At 38.2% G+C, this 21346-nt stretch overlaps 1 protein-coding gene across 2 annotated transcripts in view; it reads left to right on the top strand.

Annotated features, from left to right (window-relative positions):
• LOC124865431 (CUB and sushi domain-containing protein 3-like) overlaps window positions 1-21346 on the top strand; it is a 359430-nt gene that overhangs the window by 87681 nt on the left and 250403 nt on the right. For both annotated transcript variants that reach the window (XM_047360499.1, XM_047360500.1), the window contains exons 8-17: window positions 2502-2589; window positions 4287-4411; window positions 5220-5341; window positions 8826-8929; window positions 11558-11670; window positions 11911-12093; window positions 12766-13092; window positions 18146-18340; window positions 18640-18778; window positions 20530-20717. In XM_047360499.1, coding sequence (XP_047216455.1) covers window positions 2502-2589; window positions 4287-4411; window positions 5220-5341; window positions 8826-8929; window positions 11558-11670; window positions 11911-12093; window positions 12766-13092; window positions 18146-18340; window positions 18640-18778; window positions 20530-20717 — 1584 coding nt within the window. The remainder of the gene's footprint in view (window positions 1-2501; window positions 2590-4286; window positions 4412-5219; window positions 5342-8825; window positions 8930-11557; window positions 11671-11910; window positions 12094-12765; window positions 13093-18145; window positions 18341-18639; window positions 18779-20529; window positions 20718-21346) is intronic.

Genomic DNA, 21346 nt, shown 5'->3' with positions numbered 1-21346 from the left:
TTTGTTTATGTAGTGCTTTTGTCTCCGGGTCTTTGTTTCTTTTTGTCTCTTTATTTGCTGCATTGTTTGGTAAAGAAATTAAGCTACAGTACTAGATTTTGCAGAAGTGCAGTCTCTTTTTCTTTCTTATGACCCATTTTCCCCTGCTGTCCTGGACTTCCTGTCCTGACAAAAATGAACTCAAATAAATCAGCCCCAGTTATGTACCCCCAGCAGGAGGATAAACTGGACTAAACTCTGCTGTATCTCATTGTATTAATATGAAAGTAATGCCCCTATCTGACATATATGTGGCACACACACAAACATAAACAGACAACACCAGTTAAGGATGAGTGACCACTTCCTTGTCAGGTGATTTGTGTACTCTTCAGACCAAACAGAATGCATCCTAATAGCTTGCAGAGCTCAGTCATTAACATAAATCTGGAGCACAATTCCCTTTAACTCAGTGGAGTGCTAAAGACTTGGATGATAACAGGTTGTAATCTTTATTACCTTACACATCATAGATTCACCACTCCATGGAAACATGAATAATGCAGATGGCTGTAATCCTCCCCATGAGACAATGCTGTATATCATTAAAATACAACGTGGAAATGCTTCATATGCTTTGGGGATTTATTGCCCATAATTGAACTCACAACTGCATCATAACCTGGAAAAATTAAGTTCAAAGCTGATGAACTTCTTCAGAGAAGTCAACCTGTAAACACACGCAAATTAAGCTGCTAAATGAAAAATATATACTCTATGGAGTTTCCATACTTCAAAATATTACGGTTCCTTGTAAAAATATTAATTCCCCACAAACATTTACATTTTGTCACATTACAACAACAACCCTTATTGTATTTTATTGGAACCTTATATGACAGTTCAGTACAGAGTAGTACAAAGTCATGAAGTGGAAAGAGAGCGACACATGTTTTTAAAAATGTACAAATAAGAACCTGAAATGCGTGTCATTATGTATTCAGTCCCCTTGCTCATTCTATTTTGTAATAATGCCATAACTCTAATTCAATGGAGAGCATCTGTGAACTTCAGTTTTCAAGTCTTGCTGTGGATTACCAGTTGATGTAGTCCTTGACTTGGTCTATGCAATTTTGACAAATACATATGCTTTGATCTAAACCTTTCCACTGTAGGTTTGATTGTTTAAGGTCATTGTCACTTTGGAAGATGACCCTTTATCCCAGTCGAAAGTTGTTTGCAGCCTTTTAAGCCAGGCACACACCGTGCAATTTCAAAAAATCGTACAGGAATTGAATAAGTTACACTGTGAAAGTGCAATATGGTAGTATCATCTGTCACACTGCACAGTAGCAGATGACAGACTTTGTGACTTGTTGCTGCAGCAGAATCACGTTAGAAAACCTCCACAAATTTATCAGTCTAAATAGGAATGAACTGCAAGTCATAGGTGTTATTGTCAGAGGCCAATGCTTAAAAGATAGAGGAGGGTGAAGGAAAGGAGATGTCGGCAGAAGTGCTCATGGCTGGGCAAAAGAGAACAATAATGGCACATCTGATGCTGCAGCAGTCACACTACATGATTTTCCCTGAAAATGTCTTGCCCTGCTTGACATTTGTTGTAGGTCATCTTTTGTTGGGAGAGCGTTGAATCGGACACAGTGCTTCTGTCATTCTAAATGACGACAGACCATCGATTCAAACTCCCAACAAGAGGTTTTCTTCCATGACAAAACATTTTATCTAAGTCAACCATTAATCTCTGATTACTACTTCGTGCCAGCCCTGTCAGTAAGGTGTGGACGCCAAGGTCTTAGTAGATTTGTAGATTTAAATCTGTTAAAAAAAAACAATAATAATACTTCCATTTTACAGCTATGTGCTACCAATAAAATAAATTTACATTTTAAGATTGTTATATGGCAAAATGTGAAAATGTTCCAGCGGCATGAATACTGTATATAATAAATTTCATGAATTTAATTCAACTAGACTTACAAACTTAATTTTGGGAAATATTAACTGGTCGCTTGTCATGGCAACATCCACAAATATTTTATATTGCTCTCTGTCTTACCTACCTGACTACATTCCTGTCATAATAACCTCTATCTAAAACAAATTCTCAACAGCTTTTCCCGGTAAACCTATAAAAAACCTTATAATTATTTATTAAAAGTCTGACTGAGTGAGTTTTGTTGTTTCCCACAATCAATAACTCAAGGTTATTTAATCCCCTGCTAGGCACTGATAGATTTTTCTTTGTTTTTGATAGCTCAGGTAAAACTGTTTCATAGTACCTCGGCACCTGTGTACCTGTGGCTCCATCCACAAACAACTGTGCATTCAGCACAAACCTCCCATATAACAAATAATGAAACATCTCTTATCGTGAGAGAAGAGGTCAAATTGGAAAACTTATGTACCTTGCATGTGATTTTTTTCATGGAAGTTGCCCATTTTCTGAAAGTTTAGTCAAAGTGCCTGGCACACAACATTTTTGGTCTTTTTCCTGTGTTTAGTGAATGAAGGGGGGATCAAACAGGTGTCTAATTACTGTCCTGACCCTGGGGAGCCGGAGAATGGCAAACGGATTGGTTCTGACTTCAGGTTAGTCGATGTTTTATACCTAAAGCAATGAGCACAATGGACTATTAAAAGGGGGTATTAGGGACACGATACATTTAAGTAGCCCTGCTAATAAGTATTAGTATTAGCAGGGCTGGGTCCGGTCTCTTTATAATCATAAAATACTTAAAGTATTTATGAAATATTTCCTTTAACTATAATGAAGTAGATGTTTGATCTTTCCCCTACAATCTTCAGCATCTTCTAGGGGTGTGTACATACACAGCGCTGTAAAAATGCCAGGTATTTGTAAAGAACAAAAGAGACCTTGATAAATCACTTCAAAACCTTTACCACATATAATGTGACCTTTATCTTGAACAAATCAAATGAAAAATGAATAAAATAATACTAAAAAGAAACAAAAGTAAAATAGGTGCAATAATCTGGTTGCATAAGAGTGCACACCCTGCATGCCTCGACATACCTCTCAAGGTCCATGAACACGAGCTGCTTTTCTCGCAGACAAGCACATGCTTCATACTACTTATAGTTCTGCTGAACAACTGCCTTCTTCTTGGATAAATCTTGGATATAAGTGTTTACTACAGCCTCTTAGGGGACAACAATGAACTGGTTTAATAGGGTCAACTCAGAGGAGGAGGAGTAGAAGAAAATAACTGAAGTGAAGAACTGAGGGAATACTCATCAGAACAAGAAAACAGTTTTTCTATCCTTGCTCCCAAAGAGCTAAATGTACCACACTGGAAGAAACAGCAGATTTCTCCTCACCATTTTGCTGCTGTTGTTTTTCTTCTTTTTTTGATCTTGTCAACCTTGCAAATGTTTACTAAAGGTATCAGATTGTGGGGACATCTCTTGTCATGAGACCCCACAGATTTCCTTTTGGGGACTTAGTTCTGGACTCCTACCTGCCCATTTCAAAACTTACATTTTCCTTCAAATAAGTAATTTCTATTAGGATTTAGATGTATTTTTTTTTACTACCAGTAATGCTGAAAAGCAGATTTTTCTAGCAGAGGGTTTTAAATGAAAACTAACTGATATTTTGATTTGTTCATCATTTCAACCATCTTGATAAAAATCACAGTTCTTTCTGAAGAAAAGTTACTGCAGACCACGGTGTTGCCACCACCATATTTTACTGTAAGCATAGGGTGCTTTTGTTAATGCTCAGTGTTATTTTTCATTCAAACATACCTTTTGCTGCTTGTTGATGGCTTGTGTTCAGGCCTGTTTTCTTTGGAAGAAAAGCCTCTGTCTTGCAGCTTTACTCATCAGTCCAGGATATACAGGAGATTTTTGGATGTAGAAAACAGCCATTACTTGCTGAAGTTTCCTGCAGCTTTTTTAGTGTGAGCCTCTTGGCAGCCTCTCTGAAAATGTTCAGTCTTACCTTTTGATAAATTTTGGACAAATATATAAATATCTAAGTTTTCCTAAATAACTGATTGGTTTAGGGGTGTGTGCTTTCATGCTAAATGGTTATTGCAGCTTTTATTTGTTTATATTTTTTCCTCCAATTTTGTTGGTTTCCCTTTCACTTGAACTGTACAGAAAGGATGTAAAATTATATGTAGAAAAGGTTTTAAAATGATATATGTATGTCATTGTCTATGATTGACATGATATAAATAATGATTTTTTTTTTATCAGCAGTCATCTTTGGAAAATTGATTGCCTTTTTTAGGTGTTAATGGTATTTGTTATCTTCTCAGTATCGGAGCAACTGCTCAATTTACCTGCGATGACGACCACGTGCTGCAGGGTTCCAAAACGATTACCTGCCAGCGCGTAGCTGAAGTCTTCGCAGCTTGGAGTGACCACAGGCCCGTGTGCAAGGGTGAGCATGGCTTTCTGAAGAGCTAATAAAACAGTTTGATTAAGGCAGTACCTCTGGATATAAGCTCTATGCAGATAGAGGAAAGTTCATTTCTGTTAATTATGCATGAAAGCCTCTGCTGCTGCACTTTTCCTTTCCAAAATGCTTTCCCAGTTTTTCTGTGTTTCATATTACCTGGAGCAGCCTTTAGAATTTGATTAATGGAAGTACAGCTAATAGACCCTTTCTCTACTTGCGCAAACAATACATTATCCCTCAGTCATATTACAATGCAGAAGGCTGCAGTCTCTTCCTTGAGAACACCATTTCCCTTAGTATTTGCACTGGATTCTAGAAGGATTTGGGTTTTCTCAGCATATTACGGTAGATGATTGATGATGTAGATACAATAAATAACACAGTGAGATCGTGATGAACAGCACCAATGTTACTGTGAACGTACGCAAAGCTTTTACATAGCTGACAAGTTGTTCCAGGCATCTTGGAGAGATGTCTGGATTGGGAGATTTAAGGATTTATTTTCTTCTTGTAATCACAGACAGACTCTACGAAAATTAGTTCAGGGCTCTGTAGGGGCTGTAATATCTTCTGCGGATCTCCTTGTTCTCTCTGTCACAAAAGATGTTTCTTCATGATCCTGGTTGTGTATTTGGGGATACTGTCAAGCAGCAACAATGTCTTTGGGAATGATAAAAGAGACATCCCTGACAGGATAATGTGATAAGACTTTAACATTTGGAAAGCGTGAAACTTTTGTGCAGTACTGTATTTTGTAAATGACTTAATTTTCTATTTTGTGCTCTTGCAGTGAAAACATGTGGGTCAAATCTGCAGGGGCCATCGGGGACATTTACATCACCAAACTTCCCCATCCAGTATGAGAGTAACTCCCAGTGTGTGTGGATCATCACTGCCAGTGATCCTAACAAGGTATTAGAGCTATTTTCTAGTTGCTACTATATTGTTCTTTGGTGTTGTAGTGAGACGTCTCTGTTTTTTTGGTCATATTAAGATCCTGTGTTGAACAGGTTTGCAAGCAAATAATTTTTTCTGCATGTCTTAGCTGAGCAATAACATTTAAATATAACTACAAATTCCAATATATTTAATTTGGAATTTATATGATTTATGAACGGAGTATTACATAATTGTGAAGTGGAACAAAAATTACAAAAAGAGGCTTGGAAAATGTGGCACTCATTAGCTTTCAAGACCCCTTTGCAGACCCACCTTTCGATTTAATTAGATCTGCAGGTCTTTTGGTGCACATCTGTGCCAGCTTTGCACACATTTTTTGCCCATTCTTAAAACAGTCAGATTGGATGAAAAGCATCTGTGCATTTAAATTTTCTAGTCTTGCCACCAATCCTTAATTGCGTTTATGTCTGCACTTTGGGTAACTCTAACAAATGAGGAAGATGTCCCTAGGCCTTAGTCTTTTGTAGCCTGTAACAGGTTTTTGTCCAGGTTCACCCTTTATTTAGCTTCCTCCATCCTCCCATCATTTATGACCAAGTGAAGAGTGGCATCCTCATAGTGGGAATGGTGTTTTCTTGCGTGTCCCCTACATAGCTTGTGGCAAACTGCAAACAGGATTTAACAAGGCCTTTTTTTTTTTTCTCCAATATGGTTCCATAAAGGCCTGATTTGGGGAGTATATTGCTGAATTTATCCTGTCAACAGAATCTTCTACCAGAGCGGTGGAGCTTAGTTACAGTGTGGGTCATGACTACTTTCATTAATCCTCTTTTTGTCTGACTTTTTAGTTTAGCTAGAGAGTCATGTTTCACTAGGTGTGCAGTTGTGCCATGCTCCACTTTTTAATGTTTTTTGGAACTTTACTGTGTAATATGTTAAAAGCTTGGAATATTGTCCAGTAACCTAAGTATGCCAAAAACCTCTCCACAACTTTATCCCTAACCTGATGGGTTTCTTGATCTTTTTGCACTGCTGTTTTTTTTTAACTAATGTTCCAACACAAACCTCTGAGGGCTTCACAGAACAGCTGTATTTATATTAAGATTAAATTGCACAGAGGTGGGGTTTTTACTAATGAGGTAGTTGCACTGGATTTTTTTTAGGGGTGTTAGAGTAAAAGGCTGAGAAAAAATATACACAATACTTCTCATATTTTCATGTGCAAAAAATTTAAAAACATGTATATTTTTTTTACATGTATAAAAATACATATACATGTATATCTTACTGTTGGGAGTAAGTAAAACATACAGTCTTAACTAAGTGCAAGCCTCCCAATAACCAATAATCAATCAACAAAGGCAGTAAAACTTGGTCCATTATTGTTATTCGGTACATGTATATTTTTCAACATTATAAGTCACTTTTTAAGTCACTGTAGGTTTTGGCTTATTTTTCGTCGAACCGAACATGACGCATAACCCTGAATTACAAGTTTCAGAACCAAATGATTATGGCCACTGCTGCCTTTCTTGTACAACAGTCCCATTGCATATGGCTGTCATCATTTAACATTCTTTGAAATTTTACCTCTATGTCATGTTATATTCATTAACAATTATGAAACCTTTATTTATCGGAAATTATTTTTTTACAAACATTGCCAAATAGTCTTTTGTTTAATTGCTGCTAAGGTAAATTTTTTCATTCAATTTACCTTTTTTATTAGAAATGTTTACCTCTTTGTGGTGTATTGCCTTTGTTTATGCATTCCACTTCTGAAAATATATTTACAAGATCAGATTTACAAGGTTTTCCTAAGCTAGGAATTTAGTTAAATAGGCAGTTATATTGATTTAACTTTATTGGCACTGTCTCATCAATAAACATTGCTACTGTGGATTGTATTTTATTTTTACTTGTTTGACCTGAATGTTGACAATCGAATAACTGTCTTCATTCATTGAGAGTAACAAACAGACTGAGCAAAGCCCCTCAGAAAGAGGAAATCTTTACCCTGAAAGGCAGAGATTGTAGCTGTTTTTCCTGATGGTCACAAACACCTTTTTACCACATTCTCTCTATATCTTACTGTTGTGAGTAAGTAAAATATACAGTCTTAACAAAGTTCAACCCTCCCAATAACCAGTAATCAACCAACAAAGGCTACTATGACTGGCGGCAACCATAGCTTTGTGCCACTGTGCTCTCTCTTAGGCAAACAAGGCCTTGATTTGGCAGTAAAACTTGGTCCATTAGTGTTATTATGGTAATTATGTTTTGTGTGCATTGTAATGAGGCTGCTATATATGGATGTTGTGCAGACATTGTCCTTTCCCTGGCCAGAAAAAAGAGGGCCTAAGGATGAGCAGGCAGTCATCCCGTTTGTCATCAGCAGATGTGACATTAGTGTCATAAACACATCCTTCCTGCCACTGGTAATCCAGGCAAAGTCCAGGCTGAAATAATGTAGCTCCCTGGCAAATGTCTGTTCTGCAGGATGATTAATGTGATTATGTTAGCAGCTGTTGCCAAATTGATTCCTGAATATGCCATCCTTTTTAATATTATAGTATGTACATTTGTTAAACTGGATATACCAATGAGAGCCAACAAAGACATGTCCAGGGAAAAGCAGTCAAGCAAATATTTTACTCTCAAATGTGGTTGTTGGAGTGTGACTTATAGTCCTGTGTTCAATTTGTTTATTTACTTTGAATGTTGTTTGTTGTACAGTTATTTATGGAGTTGTGTTCGATGTAAACGCAGTCTTTGGAAAGTCTTAATCTGGTGACATTTAACATTGTGATTTGAGTTTAATGATGATTTTGCTAGCTCTTTATGCCTTTTTTTTTTGCTTGGAGTTTTATGGGTATTTTGTACACGTTTCATAGCTGCCTCAGAATGTAGGATGTTATGCAAGTATTTGATTTATAAGCTTGGGGGGAATCTTAAGGTTTTACAGCAGTGCTTGATCAAACATCTTGCTGTCTACCCCACCAAATGCAAATGATGAATGATAGACTTTTCTTTGTAGGATTCTTTTCACAGTATCTCCAGAAACATTTTAACAAAAGGGAATTTATGGGGAAGGAGCAGAAATGTAATGAATTTCACATAAATGAGATGCTCACTAGCTTGATAATAAAGCTTGAAAACAATTTTTTGTAACCATGCATTTGAAAGCATTACACAATTTAAATATGTCTGAATAAGTCTTGGGTTGACTGTGTGAATTATCCTGTCTATCTGTGCACGTTGGTGTTGCTGGGTGTCAACAAAAAAATCTCTGAGAATCAAATGGTGGACAGATGTTCAGATATGTTTAAAGGTGTAAAGAAATGGTAAAACATTGCTCCCACAATATGATAATTAGTAAGTTAATCAGTAATTACTGTCATCACAGTAATTGAATCTGGTTAATCTAAATCGATGTCAGCATTTCTTTCCTTTTAAGACTGTGGAAATCAACCATTTTTCATTTAATTAATTACAGGTTATACAGATCAACTTTGAAGAGTTTGACTTAGAAATTGGGTATGATTCACTGACCATCGGAGATGGAGGGGAAGTCGGAGACTCTAAAACTATAATTCAAATGTAAGTAAAAAACAATTGTCAGTCTGTATTAAGAAGATAGTTGTGTTTAAATTGCCAGATAAATGTCCCATATCAAATTACAGAGACATTACATGCTTTTGCTGCCATCAACAAGCTAATAGCATCATTCTGGCCAGAAATTTGACCACTCTTCTTGTCAGAACTAGTAGAGTACATTTAAACTGGTTGGTTTCCTTGAACAGACTTGACTGTTAAGCACAGTCTATAGATCATAAACAGAGTTGAGATTTGGCCATTCCAGAAATTTAATGTTTGTCTGTTTTATCCATTCTAAGACCAGTTTTGATGTGTTTGGGATCATTGTGCTGTTGGAGCGCCCTGCGGTGAATTTATTCTGGCAGGCTATTGATTTGAGGTAAAGCTAAGAATTCTACCTGTCCAGGGTGTACCCCGCCTCCCGCCCATAGACTTCTGGAGATAGGCACCAGCTCCCCCGTGACCCACTATGGAATAAGCGGTAGAAAATGACTGACTGACTGACTAAGAATTCTAGAGATAGTGTTGTGCTTTAGCAGTGCACTAGTATCTTACACAAAAAACAGGTCCTCAACATGATACTACCACTTGCATAACAGTTGATGCTGTGTTTTTAGGTTTGAAAGTCTCACATTGACCCCTCCAAACAATGTCTTCTCACCTAGGCCATATAACTCAATCTCTGTCTGGCCCAGACACAAAACCTTTCTCCAGAGGACATTTATGTAGCTGTAAATGTCAATTGAGCTCAAAAGTGTTGATTTTGGAGCAGGGTCTTTGATTTGGTCATCACCCTCTCAAGCCATGTAAATGTTAACCTTGCTTCACTGTGGACTTTGACACTAGTGTTCCAGCTGTTACCAGTTCATGGAGGGCCTGAACTTTAGCGGTTGTTAAATTGTTCTTCAACAACAATACAACATTTCCTTCCCTCAGATGGTTAAAACCTGGATCAAATTGACCAATTTTGGATCCAAAAAAAACATCAAAATTAATTTTGGAATGGATGAAATAGGCTAACATGGACCTTCTGAAATGGCCCTGACTTCAGCCCAATTACACATTTATGAAATGTCTTTAAAAGCCTTGAAAATGCCAGGAAACCAACCATTTTAAATGATATCTACCAATTCTTCCAAGAAGAGTGGTAGAGTATCCTGCCAGAATTATGCCTGAAGATTTTTGATGGCTTCAAATAGCATCTGGCTGAGGTGTAAATTGTCAGTGGGCATTTGACCAAATATAGGTGAGCATGTACAGGGGTTGGACAATGAAATTGAAACACCTGTCATTTTAGTGTGGGAGGTTTCATGGCTAAATTGGACCAGGCTGGTAGCCAGTCTTCATTGATTGCACATTGCACCAGTAAGAGCAGAGTGTGAAGGTTCAATTAGCAGGGTAAGAGCACAGTTTTGCTCAAAATATTGAAATGCACACAACATTATGGGTGACATACCAGAGTTCAAAAGAGGACAGATTGTTGGTGCACGTCTTGCTGGCGCATCTGTAACCAAGACAGCAAGTCTTTGTGATGTATCAAGAGCAACGGTATCCAGGGTAATGTCAGCATACCACCAAGAAAGACGAACCACATCCAACAGGATTAACTGTGGACGCAAGAGGAAGCATGCATTGTTCTCTGATGAGTCCACCTTTACTGTTTTCCCCACATCCGGGAGAGTTACGGTGTGAAGAAGCCCCAAAGAAGCGTACCACCCAGACTGTTGCGTGCCCAGAGTGAAGCATTGGGGTGGATCAGTGATGGTTTGGGCTGCCATATCATGGCATTCCCTTGGCCCAATACTTGTGCTAGATGGGCGCGTCACTGCCAAGGACTACCGAACCATTCTTGAGGACCATGTGCATCCAATGATTCAAACATTGTATCCTGAAGGCGGTGCCGTGTATCAGGATGACAATGCACCAATACACACAGCAAGACTGGTGAAAGATTGGTTTGATGAACGTGAATGTGAAGTTGAACATCTCCCATGGCCTGCACAGCTGCCAGATCTAAATATTATTGAGCCACTTTGGGATGTTTTGGAGGAGCGAGTCAGGAAACGTTTTCCTCCACCAGTATCACGTAGTGACCTGGCCACTATCCTGCAAGAAGAATGGCTTAAAATCCCTCTGACCACTGTGCAGGACTTGTATATGTCATTCCCAAGACGAATTGACATTGTATTGGCCGCAAAAGGAGGCCCTACACCATACTAATAAATTATTGTGGTCTAAAACCAGGTGTTTCAGTTTCATTGTCCAACCCCTGTACACGTTTCTATTATAGGCTGCATGTGTAATTTGACCATACGTGAATTAGAGAAAGTTCAAGCTTATTCAGCCATTCCCATCTTTAAAAATAACTTTAGTAAAATGTACAATCATTCCAACCTGGAAAAAGAATGATTCTAATAAATCTTTAAAAACCTAAATTAAAATGACATTTATGCCTGTGATAAGTGTGCAAACGTTTGTCTGGCGTTGTACAGGGTTTGTAGGTGTAACATCTAGTAATGTTGCAATATCAACTCATGGCTAGCTTGGTCGGAGATCCTGTGACTGATATTGCAATGACATGATGTTTGAAAAGTGTTGTTTGATCCCTTAGTTCTTGTGTCTTTTCTGTAGGCTGAGTGGGAGCTTCGTCCCCGACCTGATTGTAAGCATGTCCCATCAGATGTGGCTCCATTTACAGTCTGATGAGAGTGTGGGCTCAATAGGTTTCAAGATCAACTACAAAGGTACACAAACCTTAATGATGATATTCTACATGGCCCTTGTCTCTTTGTCTGTCATTACCAACCTCTCTGTTACTGTTTTTTTTGTATGACTTTAAAATACATTTCTCAGCCCAAATCTGAATCTGTTCTATGGACTCACAGATAATGTTAAAGAAAAAACGTTTTTCAAAGCACTTCGATTGACTGAATCCTCTACTTTCCGCTTCCAACCGTCCATCCATTCTGTTATCTCCCCTGCAGAAATTGACAAGGATAGTTGTGGTGACCCCGGTACACCTCTGTATGGTTACAAAGAGGGCAGTGGATTTTTAAATGGGGATATTCTTCGCTTCAAATGCCAGTTTGGATTTGAGCTCATTGGAGAGAGGATGATTACGTGCCAAAACAACAATCAGTGGTCAGCTAATATCCCCATCTGCATATGTAAGTGCTGTCCAATCTTTTTATTTCAGCAAATAAAGCAATTACTTGTACACTTTGAAACTTTACTGTGACACCAAGCTATTGGAGAATTAATAACATTAATGTTAATTAAACTAGCAGCACACATTTGGTAAAGAGCCAAAATAGAAATGGCAAACTTAGAGCGTCCAGTTTTGTTGTTGTTGTTTAGGCTTGGGTCGAAACAGAAGTAAATCATGATTCCTCTGTTTGTCTATAAAATAAAAGGCAACATGTATTATGCAGTACATCAACATTTGCATGGCATATTCCTGTCTTTAGTTTAGATAGATCATATCCAGACCATATCCAGACCATATCTATTACCCAAACCTCTGTTTTGCCACACTAACAGTGCCCATTGGGGAACTGTGCTGTATTCCCATGCACCTGTCCTGCAATGTGGCCATTCTCCATGCAGTCAGGTTTCTCCAGCTACTCTGTACCCATGGGAGCTGTGCTGTCTCCTGATTGCTGAACTACTTATACAATAGTGACATTGTTCTCCTGGAATCGCTGCACACAATTCTTTTATGGCACAATACACCCTTTAGAGAGGCATGTGGCCTGTTAGAGATGCTGTAAGACAAATCATTGTACTTGCGACATTGAAGTTTTATAAATCATTGCTGATTTCTTTTCCACGTTCTACAGTCCCCTGTTTCTCCAACTTCAGTGCACCCATGGGGACAGTACTATCCCCAGATTACCCAGAGGGCTACGGGAACAACCTTAACTGTGTGTGGCTGATTATCTCTGAACCTGGCTCAAGGATTCATTTGGCCTTCAACGACTTTGACCTGGAGCCTCCCTATGATTTCCTTACTATCAAAGATGGGGATCAGTCCGAAACCACAATGCTCGGACGTTTTTCAGGTGCAGAAGTTCCTTCTCACCTCACGTCCAACAGTAACATTCTGCAGCTGGAGTTTCAGGCTGACCATTCGATGTCGGGAAGAGGCTTCAACATCACCTACAGCAGTGAGTGACATTTTAATCAAACAACCATCTCTCTTTTTTAAACTTGAATCTTTCAGTCTATAATAAATAAAAACTTTGTTTGAAAAAGTGAAATTTTATGTTAGCGAAAATGTCTTAATGAACAGAATGTAAAAAAATATGAACAAATGGTAAAAAAAAAAAGGTATTCTGTGCTAACACAATAAATAATGTAAACCAAAAATAGGTACTTTCCATAATCAAAATACTTTTTTGCTATATTTTACCAGTGCTTCTTTTTCTTTATTTAAGTAGATTTTTAAAATAAGTGTGATATATAAAGTTTATAAAGATGTTAGTGGTTAAATTTATGTAGCACTTTCTTTACCCACCGATTTGGGGTTGTGAGGATCTGAAGAGTATACCAGCAGGCAACAGGTGAGATGCAGGATAACGCCTAAAGAGGTCATCAGTGCATCACAAGGCCACTACAGAGACTAACAACCATGCTCACATACAGTACAGACCAAAAGTTTGGACACACCTTCTCATTCAAAGACTTTTCTTTATTTTCATGACTATGAATATTGTAGCTTCACACTGAATGCATCAAAACTATGAATTAACACATGTGGAATTATATACTGAACAAAAAAGTGTGAAACAACTGAAAATATGTCTTATATTCTAGGTTCTTCAAAGTAGCCACCTTTTGCTTTGATTACTGCTCCACACACGCTTGACATTCTGTTGATGAGCTTCAAGAGGTAGTCATCTGAAATGGTTTTCCAACAGTCTTGAAGGAGTTCCCAGAGATGCTTAGCACTTGTTGGCCCTTTTGCCTTCACTCTGCGGTCCAGCTCACCCCAAACCATCTCGATTGGGTTCGGGTCCGGTGAATGTGGAGGCCAGGTCATCTGGCGCAGCACCCCATCACTCTCCTTCTTGGTCAAATAGCCCTTACACAGCCTTGAGGTGTGTTTGGGGTCATTGTCTTGTTGAAAAATAAATGATGGTCCAACTAAATGCAAACCGGATGGAATAACATGCTGCTGCAAGATGCTGTGGTAGCCATGCTGGTTCAGTATGCCTTCAATTTTGAATAAATCCCCAACAGTGTCACCAGCAAAGCACCCCCAAACCATCACACCTCCTCCTCCATGCTTCACGGTGGGAACCAGGCATGAAGAGTCCATCCGTTCACCTCTTCTGCGCCGCACAAAGACATGGTGATTGGAACCAAAGATCTCAAACTTGGACTCATCAGACCAAAGCACAGATTTCCACTGGTCTAATGTCCATTCCTTGTGTTATTTAGCCCAAACAAGTCTCTTCTGCTTGTTGCCTGTCCTCAGCAGTGGTTTCCTAGCAGCTATTTTACCATGAAGGCCTGATTCACACAGTCTCCTCTTAACAGTTGTTCTAGAGATGTATCTGCTGCTAGAACTCTGTGTGGCATTGACCTGTTCTCTAATCTGAGCTGCTGTTAACCTGCGATTTCTGTGGCTGGTGACTCGGATGAACTTATCGTCCGTAGCAGAGGTGACTCTTGTTCTTCCTTTCCTGGGGCGGTCCTCATGTGAGCCAGTTTCTTTGTAGCGCTTGAATGTTTTTGCGACTGCACTTGGGGACACTTTCAGAGTTTTCCCAATTGTTCGGACTGACTGACCTTCATTTCCTAAAGTAATGATGGCCACTTGTTTTTCTTTACTTAGCTGCGTTTGTCTTGCCATAATACAAAATAGGACTATCTATTCAGTAGGACTATCAGCTGTGTACTGTATCCACCTCCTGCACAACACAACTGATGGTCCCAACCCCATTTATAAGGCTTGAAATCCCACTTATTAAACCTGACAGGGCACACCTGTGAAGTGAAAACCATTTCAGGTGACTACCTCTTGAAGCTCATCAACAGAATGCCAAGAGTGTGCGGAGCAGTAATCAAAGCAAAAGGTGGCTATATAATAAGACATATTTTCAGATGTTTCACACTTTTCTATTCAGTATATAATTCCACATGTGTTAATTCATAGTTATGATGCCTTCAGTGTGAAGCTACAATATTCATACTCATGAAAATAAAAACAACTCTTTGAATGAGAAGGTGTGTCCAAACTTTTGGTCTGTACTGTACATTTGCTTTAATGTTAGGGTAATTTAGAGTTACTATTGAACCTTATACGTATGTATGGGGACTGTAAGCAATGAGTTACTGGAGGGAGAAAATCTGTGCATTCACCTGAAGAACATTCAAAGTTTCACACAGAAATGCAAAAGTTCACATATAAATGCCTTGGCTGTGAGACAAGAATGCTTATCGCTAAATCCATTGGGCAACCTCATAAAATGTGAAAACATCTTTAACTGGCAGCTCAGAACTAAATGTACTAGTTACCCAAATCATTTAAATAAATCTTTATTCTCAGTGCTGTGCTACATCTTGTATTCGCTCGCTGCATTCTGAAACATATGGACATTGACAAAGAATGGTTCTTTGGGGATGCTTTGCCAGTCCGTAACTGTGGTTGCATTTGGCTGAGTCTGTTCATGTAGTAAATCCTAACACGCTTGTGCCTAGGTTTGTCTTTTCTACCATTCTCAAAAAACATTGTGAGATAGGGCCCAGTTGATCCATAAATGTCCATTGGAGAGTATCCTAAGACTTCTTCATTCGTTTTTTTATTTCATCTAAGGATTTTTCAAGAACATATCTTGCCTTTGTGGATTTTTTTTTGTGTTCTTTTGGCAGTCTCTAGTCTTTTTTTTAAGCTTGAGGCTCATGAATAGTTGGCACCTTGTGGTGAGTCCACTCGATCTGCTCTTCTGAAGTCCTTCCTTCATTGAAGACTTGGATAATGACTACCTCCTGGAGAGTATTCTTCTCTTGGCTAGATCTTGTAAGGGCTTTATTTTTTCACAGAGATGGATGCTGTTGCCTTTGATGGACACCCAAGCCTTTTTATATCGTCAACCTCAGCACTGCCTTATTTTGTTTCTCACAATGTACTAAACAAAACACCTGGGTTCATAGTACCAGCTTTAAATTATACTTGATGTATTGTGATTGCCCAGTTATTAAGAAAATAAGCTGATACAAAATGCCAAATTGAAAAGCAGAACTATATTTAGAAAATAGTAGAATCTACATGTAAAACTACTGTAATTCTTAAAGTTTTTTCTTAAATTACAGCAGAAAGCCTAGGGTTTTCAATTTGTTAGTAGGCAGTTTGGAAGAGTTTTAAAAATAATGGATTTAGACTTACATTAAGTATTTTCCACATGGAAAAAGAAAATGGAGCATGGAAAAATATTTCAATTTCAAAACTTAATTCCATCCATCTGTCCATTGCAAAATGAAAATTGAGTTTGGATTTTTTATTAAAATGTATTTTAACTTACATGTAAAATGCGTAGGAACGCTGTGTTGAGCCCATATTTATAACATATTTATCCAGAACACCCCAAGGATGCTGTCTCAGCCCAAAACTGTTTGCTCTATATACCCAAGACTCTTTTTCTACAAAGGACAACAACCTCATCATCACACCACCATCCTAGGCCTCATCAAGGAAGGGGACGGAAGTGCATACAGGCAACAGGTGACAAGAGTCATCCAATATGGGGAGGACCACAACCTTGTCTTCCACATAGAGAAGACGAAGGAGCTTATAGTGGTCTTTAGGAAGAGAAGCAACCCCGCCAACCCCGACCCCCTCTGCACCCTAACATTATATAGTGAACTGAGGTAGAGAGGGTAGACGGCTGCAAGCTCCTTGGCCTTCAACTCTCCAACAAACTTGGCTAGACTAAACACACCACTACAAGTACAACAGCTCAGAGGTGCCTGGACTTCATACAGTTGCTGAGGAAGGCAGTGCTCAGGCAGCAACCTCTCACTGTGGCGTTCGGAGGGCTGGTCGAGAGCATCCTCACCAGTGGCATCACAGTTTGGTATGGTACACCCAGACTGAGGGCTCTGCAGCAAGTCATAAGGGCTGTGGAGAAAACCAACAGCCCCAGCCTCCATGGATAGGAAGCCTCCAGCCTCCTATTCTCCATGGACAACTTATACACACAGCCCATTAGGGGGAGGGCATGCAGCATAATAAAGGACTAAAACCATCCAGCATACACACTGTTCAGATAGGGAGACTGGAAGCAATCTGAGACACCACAGACCAGAGAGCATTTTCACACACACCACATGCTTCTGCAACAGTTTCCTCCCAGCTACAGTCTGACTGATAGCTGTGGAAATTAATCAGGAACACCCTTAAATATCCAGATCAATATACACACAACCTCACAGGACTTTCAATCTTGAAGGGCAATATGTTTCAGCAAACTAATTGTAGTAATGGAATGTTATTTATTGCTTGCTCTCAATTTCTTACTGCTTTCAGTTGCTACTCTATTTCAGTCATTTCTTGTTGACATACTTATATGTTCATGTTTCATTGTTCTTATCTATTTTTATCTGTTTTATTTGCTCTTTTTGAGAAACTGACTTGGGGCACACTGCTCAAAACTTGGTGCAAATGGCAAAGAAAAGACCTCTTGAACTCATTATTTAACCAGAATATGAGAATGTTGAACATATTTTTCATTGTGTTGCTTCCTTAATTAATATAGTTTATTACCTTATTCTTTTTAAACTAATTTATCATCAAAGCAGTGTGCACAAAAATAATTAGGCCACAGAAGTGGATATGCATGCAATATTAGATTACAACTGATTATTAATACACACACTATATTATTCTGGTAGAAAAATTTTATTTTCTACAAACTCCCATACCTCAGCTAACATAAAACTAATAGTTCCATAACAATTACAAATGAAAAACCACAATTTTATACATCTACTTTGATTTAATTTATACCACAAGACCATTTTTCTTTTTACCTATATTTTATTGCTTGATGCCAACCCATAAGAAAGTCTTGGAGCAGAAGACTTTCTAATATTTCTAGTTTTTTGCGAGGAGTACTGTCTTTTGTTTTACCTTATCTCTATAGGCTTAGTTCCCCATTGTTTTAACCTTGCTCGTGCCTTTGACATTACATTTTGTTTCTCTCTTCTTATTACAAGCTTTTGGGCACAATGAGTGCCCTGATCCTGGCATACCTCTAAATGGAAGACGCTTTGGGAACAATTTCCAGTTGGGTAACTCCATCTCTGTGGTTTGTGAGGAGGGCTTCATCAAAACACAGGGAGCTGACACCATCACATGCCATCTAGAAGATGGAAACGTGATGTGGAGTGGACCCATTCCCAGATGTGAAGGTACTGGAACGGACAAGTTAATTATTGTGTGGATTTGGATAAATCAGATATTTAGGCAGAAGAAGAACAGAGAAACAGGAATATCTGAGTAGGTGTCCTCCACTATAACCAGGAAACTTATTTATTTTAATCTATCTGTGTGGTTATAGTGCTTTGGTGATTCATGCTATGTGTTCCTTTCACTGTTTTTTATGTGACTTCAAAGGTCTTTGATTTATCAGACAATTTGCCCAGGTTTCTCCTCCCCTCTCAATCTTCTCCATCATTAAAACTATATTCTGTCTTCTTTGCTCCTCCAGCTCCTTGTGGGGGGCACTACTCAGGGCCATCTGGTGTCATTCTCTCCCCGGGGTGGCCGGGCTACTACAAAGACTCTCTGAGTTGTGAGTGGGTCATTGAGGCAGAGGCAGGACGCTCCATCAAGATTAGCTTTGACAGGTCTGTACAACACTACTGAAACAGTTGACACACTCTCACAAAAACATAAAGAAATTGATCACAGACAATATGAGTATATGAAAACACATATGCTCACACTTAAAGTAAATACATTTGCACATACAGCTTTTAACAAATACTCCACATGTACACAGCTTACCTTTCACTCTGGAAAACTTTGAGAACACAGATGTGGGTGAGATCCTTTACATAAAGTATTGCACAATTGTGAAGTAGATGGAAAATGATGAATGGTTTTCAAACGTTTTGCACAGAAAACCTGAAAATGTGGCATGTGTTAGTATTAAGCTGATAAACTTCTAGAGCCACCTTTTACTACAATTACAAATTCAAGTATACCCTTTCAGGGTATGTCTCTACCAGACATTGCTCATTCTTCTTTACAAATAGTTTAACCATGCTCAGATGAAATAGAAAGTGTATCTTGAATAATCCACATTTAAATTTGGCAACAGATTCGCAATTGGATTTAGGTGTGTAATTTGATTGGCCTTTCTAATAGAATATTCTTTGATCTAAATTCTTTCATTGTAGCTTTGATTGTATGGTTATGCTTGTCATGCTGTAAGGTCAACCTCATCCTTGTCTTAAATATTTTGCAGCATCTAGCTGGTTTACCTGCAGTACATCTCTGTAAATAGCTCCAAGGATCTTCTCATCACATTTTACCATCTCCCCTGAGCCTCCTTTAGGAAACCCATCCCCACATAATGATGATGCCACCAGCATGGTTTGCTTTGAGAATGGTGTGTTCAGGGTGGTGTAGAGTTTGATTGTACGGTAGAAAGTTAAGTTTTCAAATTACAGATTGGAGAGTTCTTAATGTTTGCTTTTTGATCTCTGATGTTCTGCAACATCTTTAAGAGGCATTTACGGAACAACTGTATTTATACTGAAATTATTTTATACACAGATGGATGCCATTTACCTCTTAGGTGTCACTCGATTTTATAGGAGGCTAAATATAAATAGAATGGATCTTTCAGATTTTATTTGTGAAATGATTTGAAAACGATGCATGCTTTTTGTTGCACTTCCCAAATATGTTCTATTTTGTGTTGGTCTATCGCATAAAATCCCATTAAAGTACATTATAGTTTGTAGTTGCAATGTGACAAACTGTAAAAAGGTTCAGGGGTTTTAAATACTTTTGCAAGGACTTTTGCTACCTTAAAGATATTTTATTGTTATGAATAAAATTAAAAGTCCAAATCCTTTTAGAGGTTACCATTTACTCTCTAAGATGATACAAGAGACACTTATATTGTCCTGTATTACTTTAAAAACGAATCAGTCTTTCTCTTTCTGACCTCAAAATAAAGCCAACTCATCTCATTACAACCACATTATATAATCTTTGGTGATGTACTGGTAATGCAACATTTTCTTGTAATAACAATATATTGCAGCATAAATTTCAGCGTGAAGTTATCTGTACTGTCTTTTTTTATTTATTCCCCAACAATATTGATTGATTTTTTTAAAAATCCTGTGCTAATGGCAGCAGTTTGACGTAGATACCAAAGAGCAGCTACAGATTCATATCATGTCATATTTCCAGGATGCTCATTGATCACAGTCACAATAATCAGAATGATTGCTGTGCAAGTTATGTCTTATCTTTCTTTATGGAAATAATCCGTTTTCTGTACGAAGCTAGAGGTACTGTGCTAAACACAATTATTCGTTCTCATTTTCCAATTAATCTCTGTCGTCTTTCTTATCCTAAGGTTTCAAACAGAGCTCAGTTATGATTTTCTGGAAGTGCACGATGGCCCGAATCTGCTTTCTCCTATGATTGGCTCGTTTAATGGAACCCAGGTCCCTCAGTTCCTGTTTAGTAGCAGTAACTTTCTATATCTGCTTTTTACGACTGACAACAGCCGATCAAATAGTGGCTTCAAGATCTTCTACGAAGGTGAGAACATTAGTTGGTTTACCTAGAATTGGGAATGTATTATATATGTTAATCTTGCATTGGTACAAAAATATTTGCTTACACAGGATCCATAGATTATTTTAAATGTATCTTTATAATGCAAGCTCAAATCAGATATTCTCAGAAACAAGTTATCCCGCAAAGATTAACTTTCTGAAAGGCAGACCCGGAGATCTGTTAAATGTTGCTATTTTTGTTTTCAAAATGCACAGTTTTTTTTAAAGTATTATCAGTAATAGAAGCTTGTGCTGAACTTGTAACATTTTTGTATTTTGCTTCACTTCAGCTGTTTCTCGAGGTAACAATTTCCTCTTTTACTTGTTTTTACATGAAGATGAGAATTTAGTGTAAGTTGACATGTGGTGCACTTTATACTGCCAGTCTTGCTACAGCTGTCATTGCTACAAGGTGTGGGTTTAATTAGGGGAGCAGTTTGTCTGTCATCTTTTTAAGATATGTTAATCTGTGTGTTTCTGCTGCTGAAAATGAAGCATGTTGTTCCTTCACTTGGCATTTTGATTCCAGAAACTGTTTCTCTTTGTTGGTGAATCAACTGAATCATGTAATCTTCTGTTTTCAATTGAATAAAATAGTTGACATAATTTGTT

This window comes from Girardinichthys multiradiatus, chromosome 3 (genome assembly GCF_021462225.1).
Source record: "Girardinichthys multiradiatus isolate DD_20200921_A chromosome 3, DD_fGirMul_XY1, whole genome shotgun sequence".
NCBI lineage: Eukaryota > Metazoa > Chordata > Actinopteri > Cyprinodontiformes > Goodeidae > Girardinichthys > Girardinichthys multiradiatus.
This window is presented reverse-complemented; position numbering and strand designations above follow the sequence as displayed.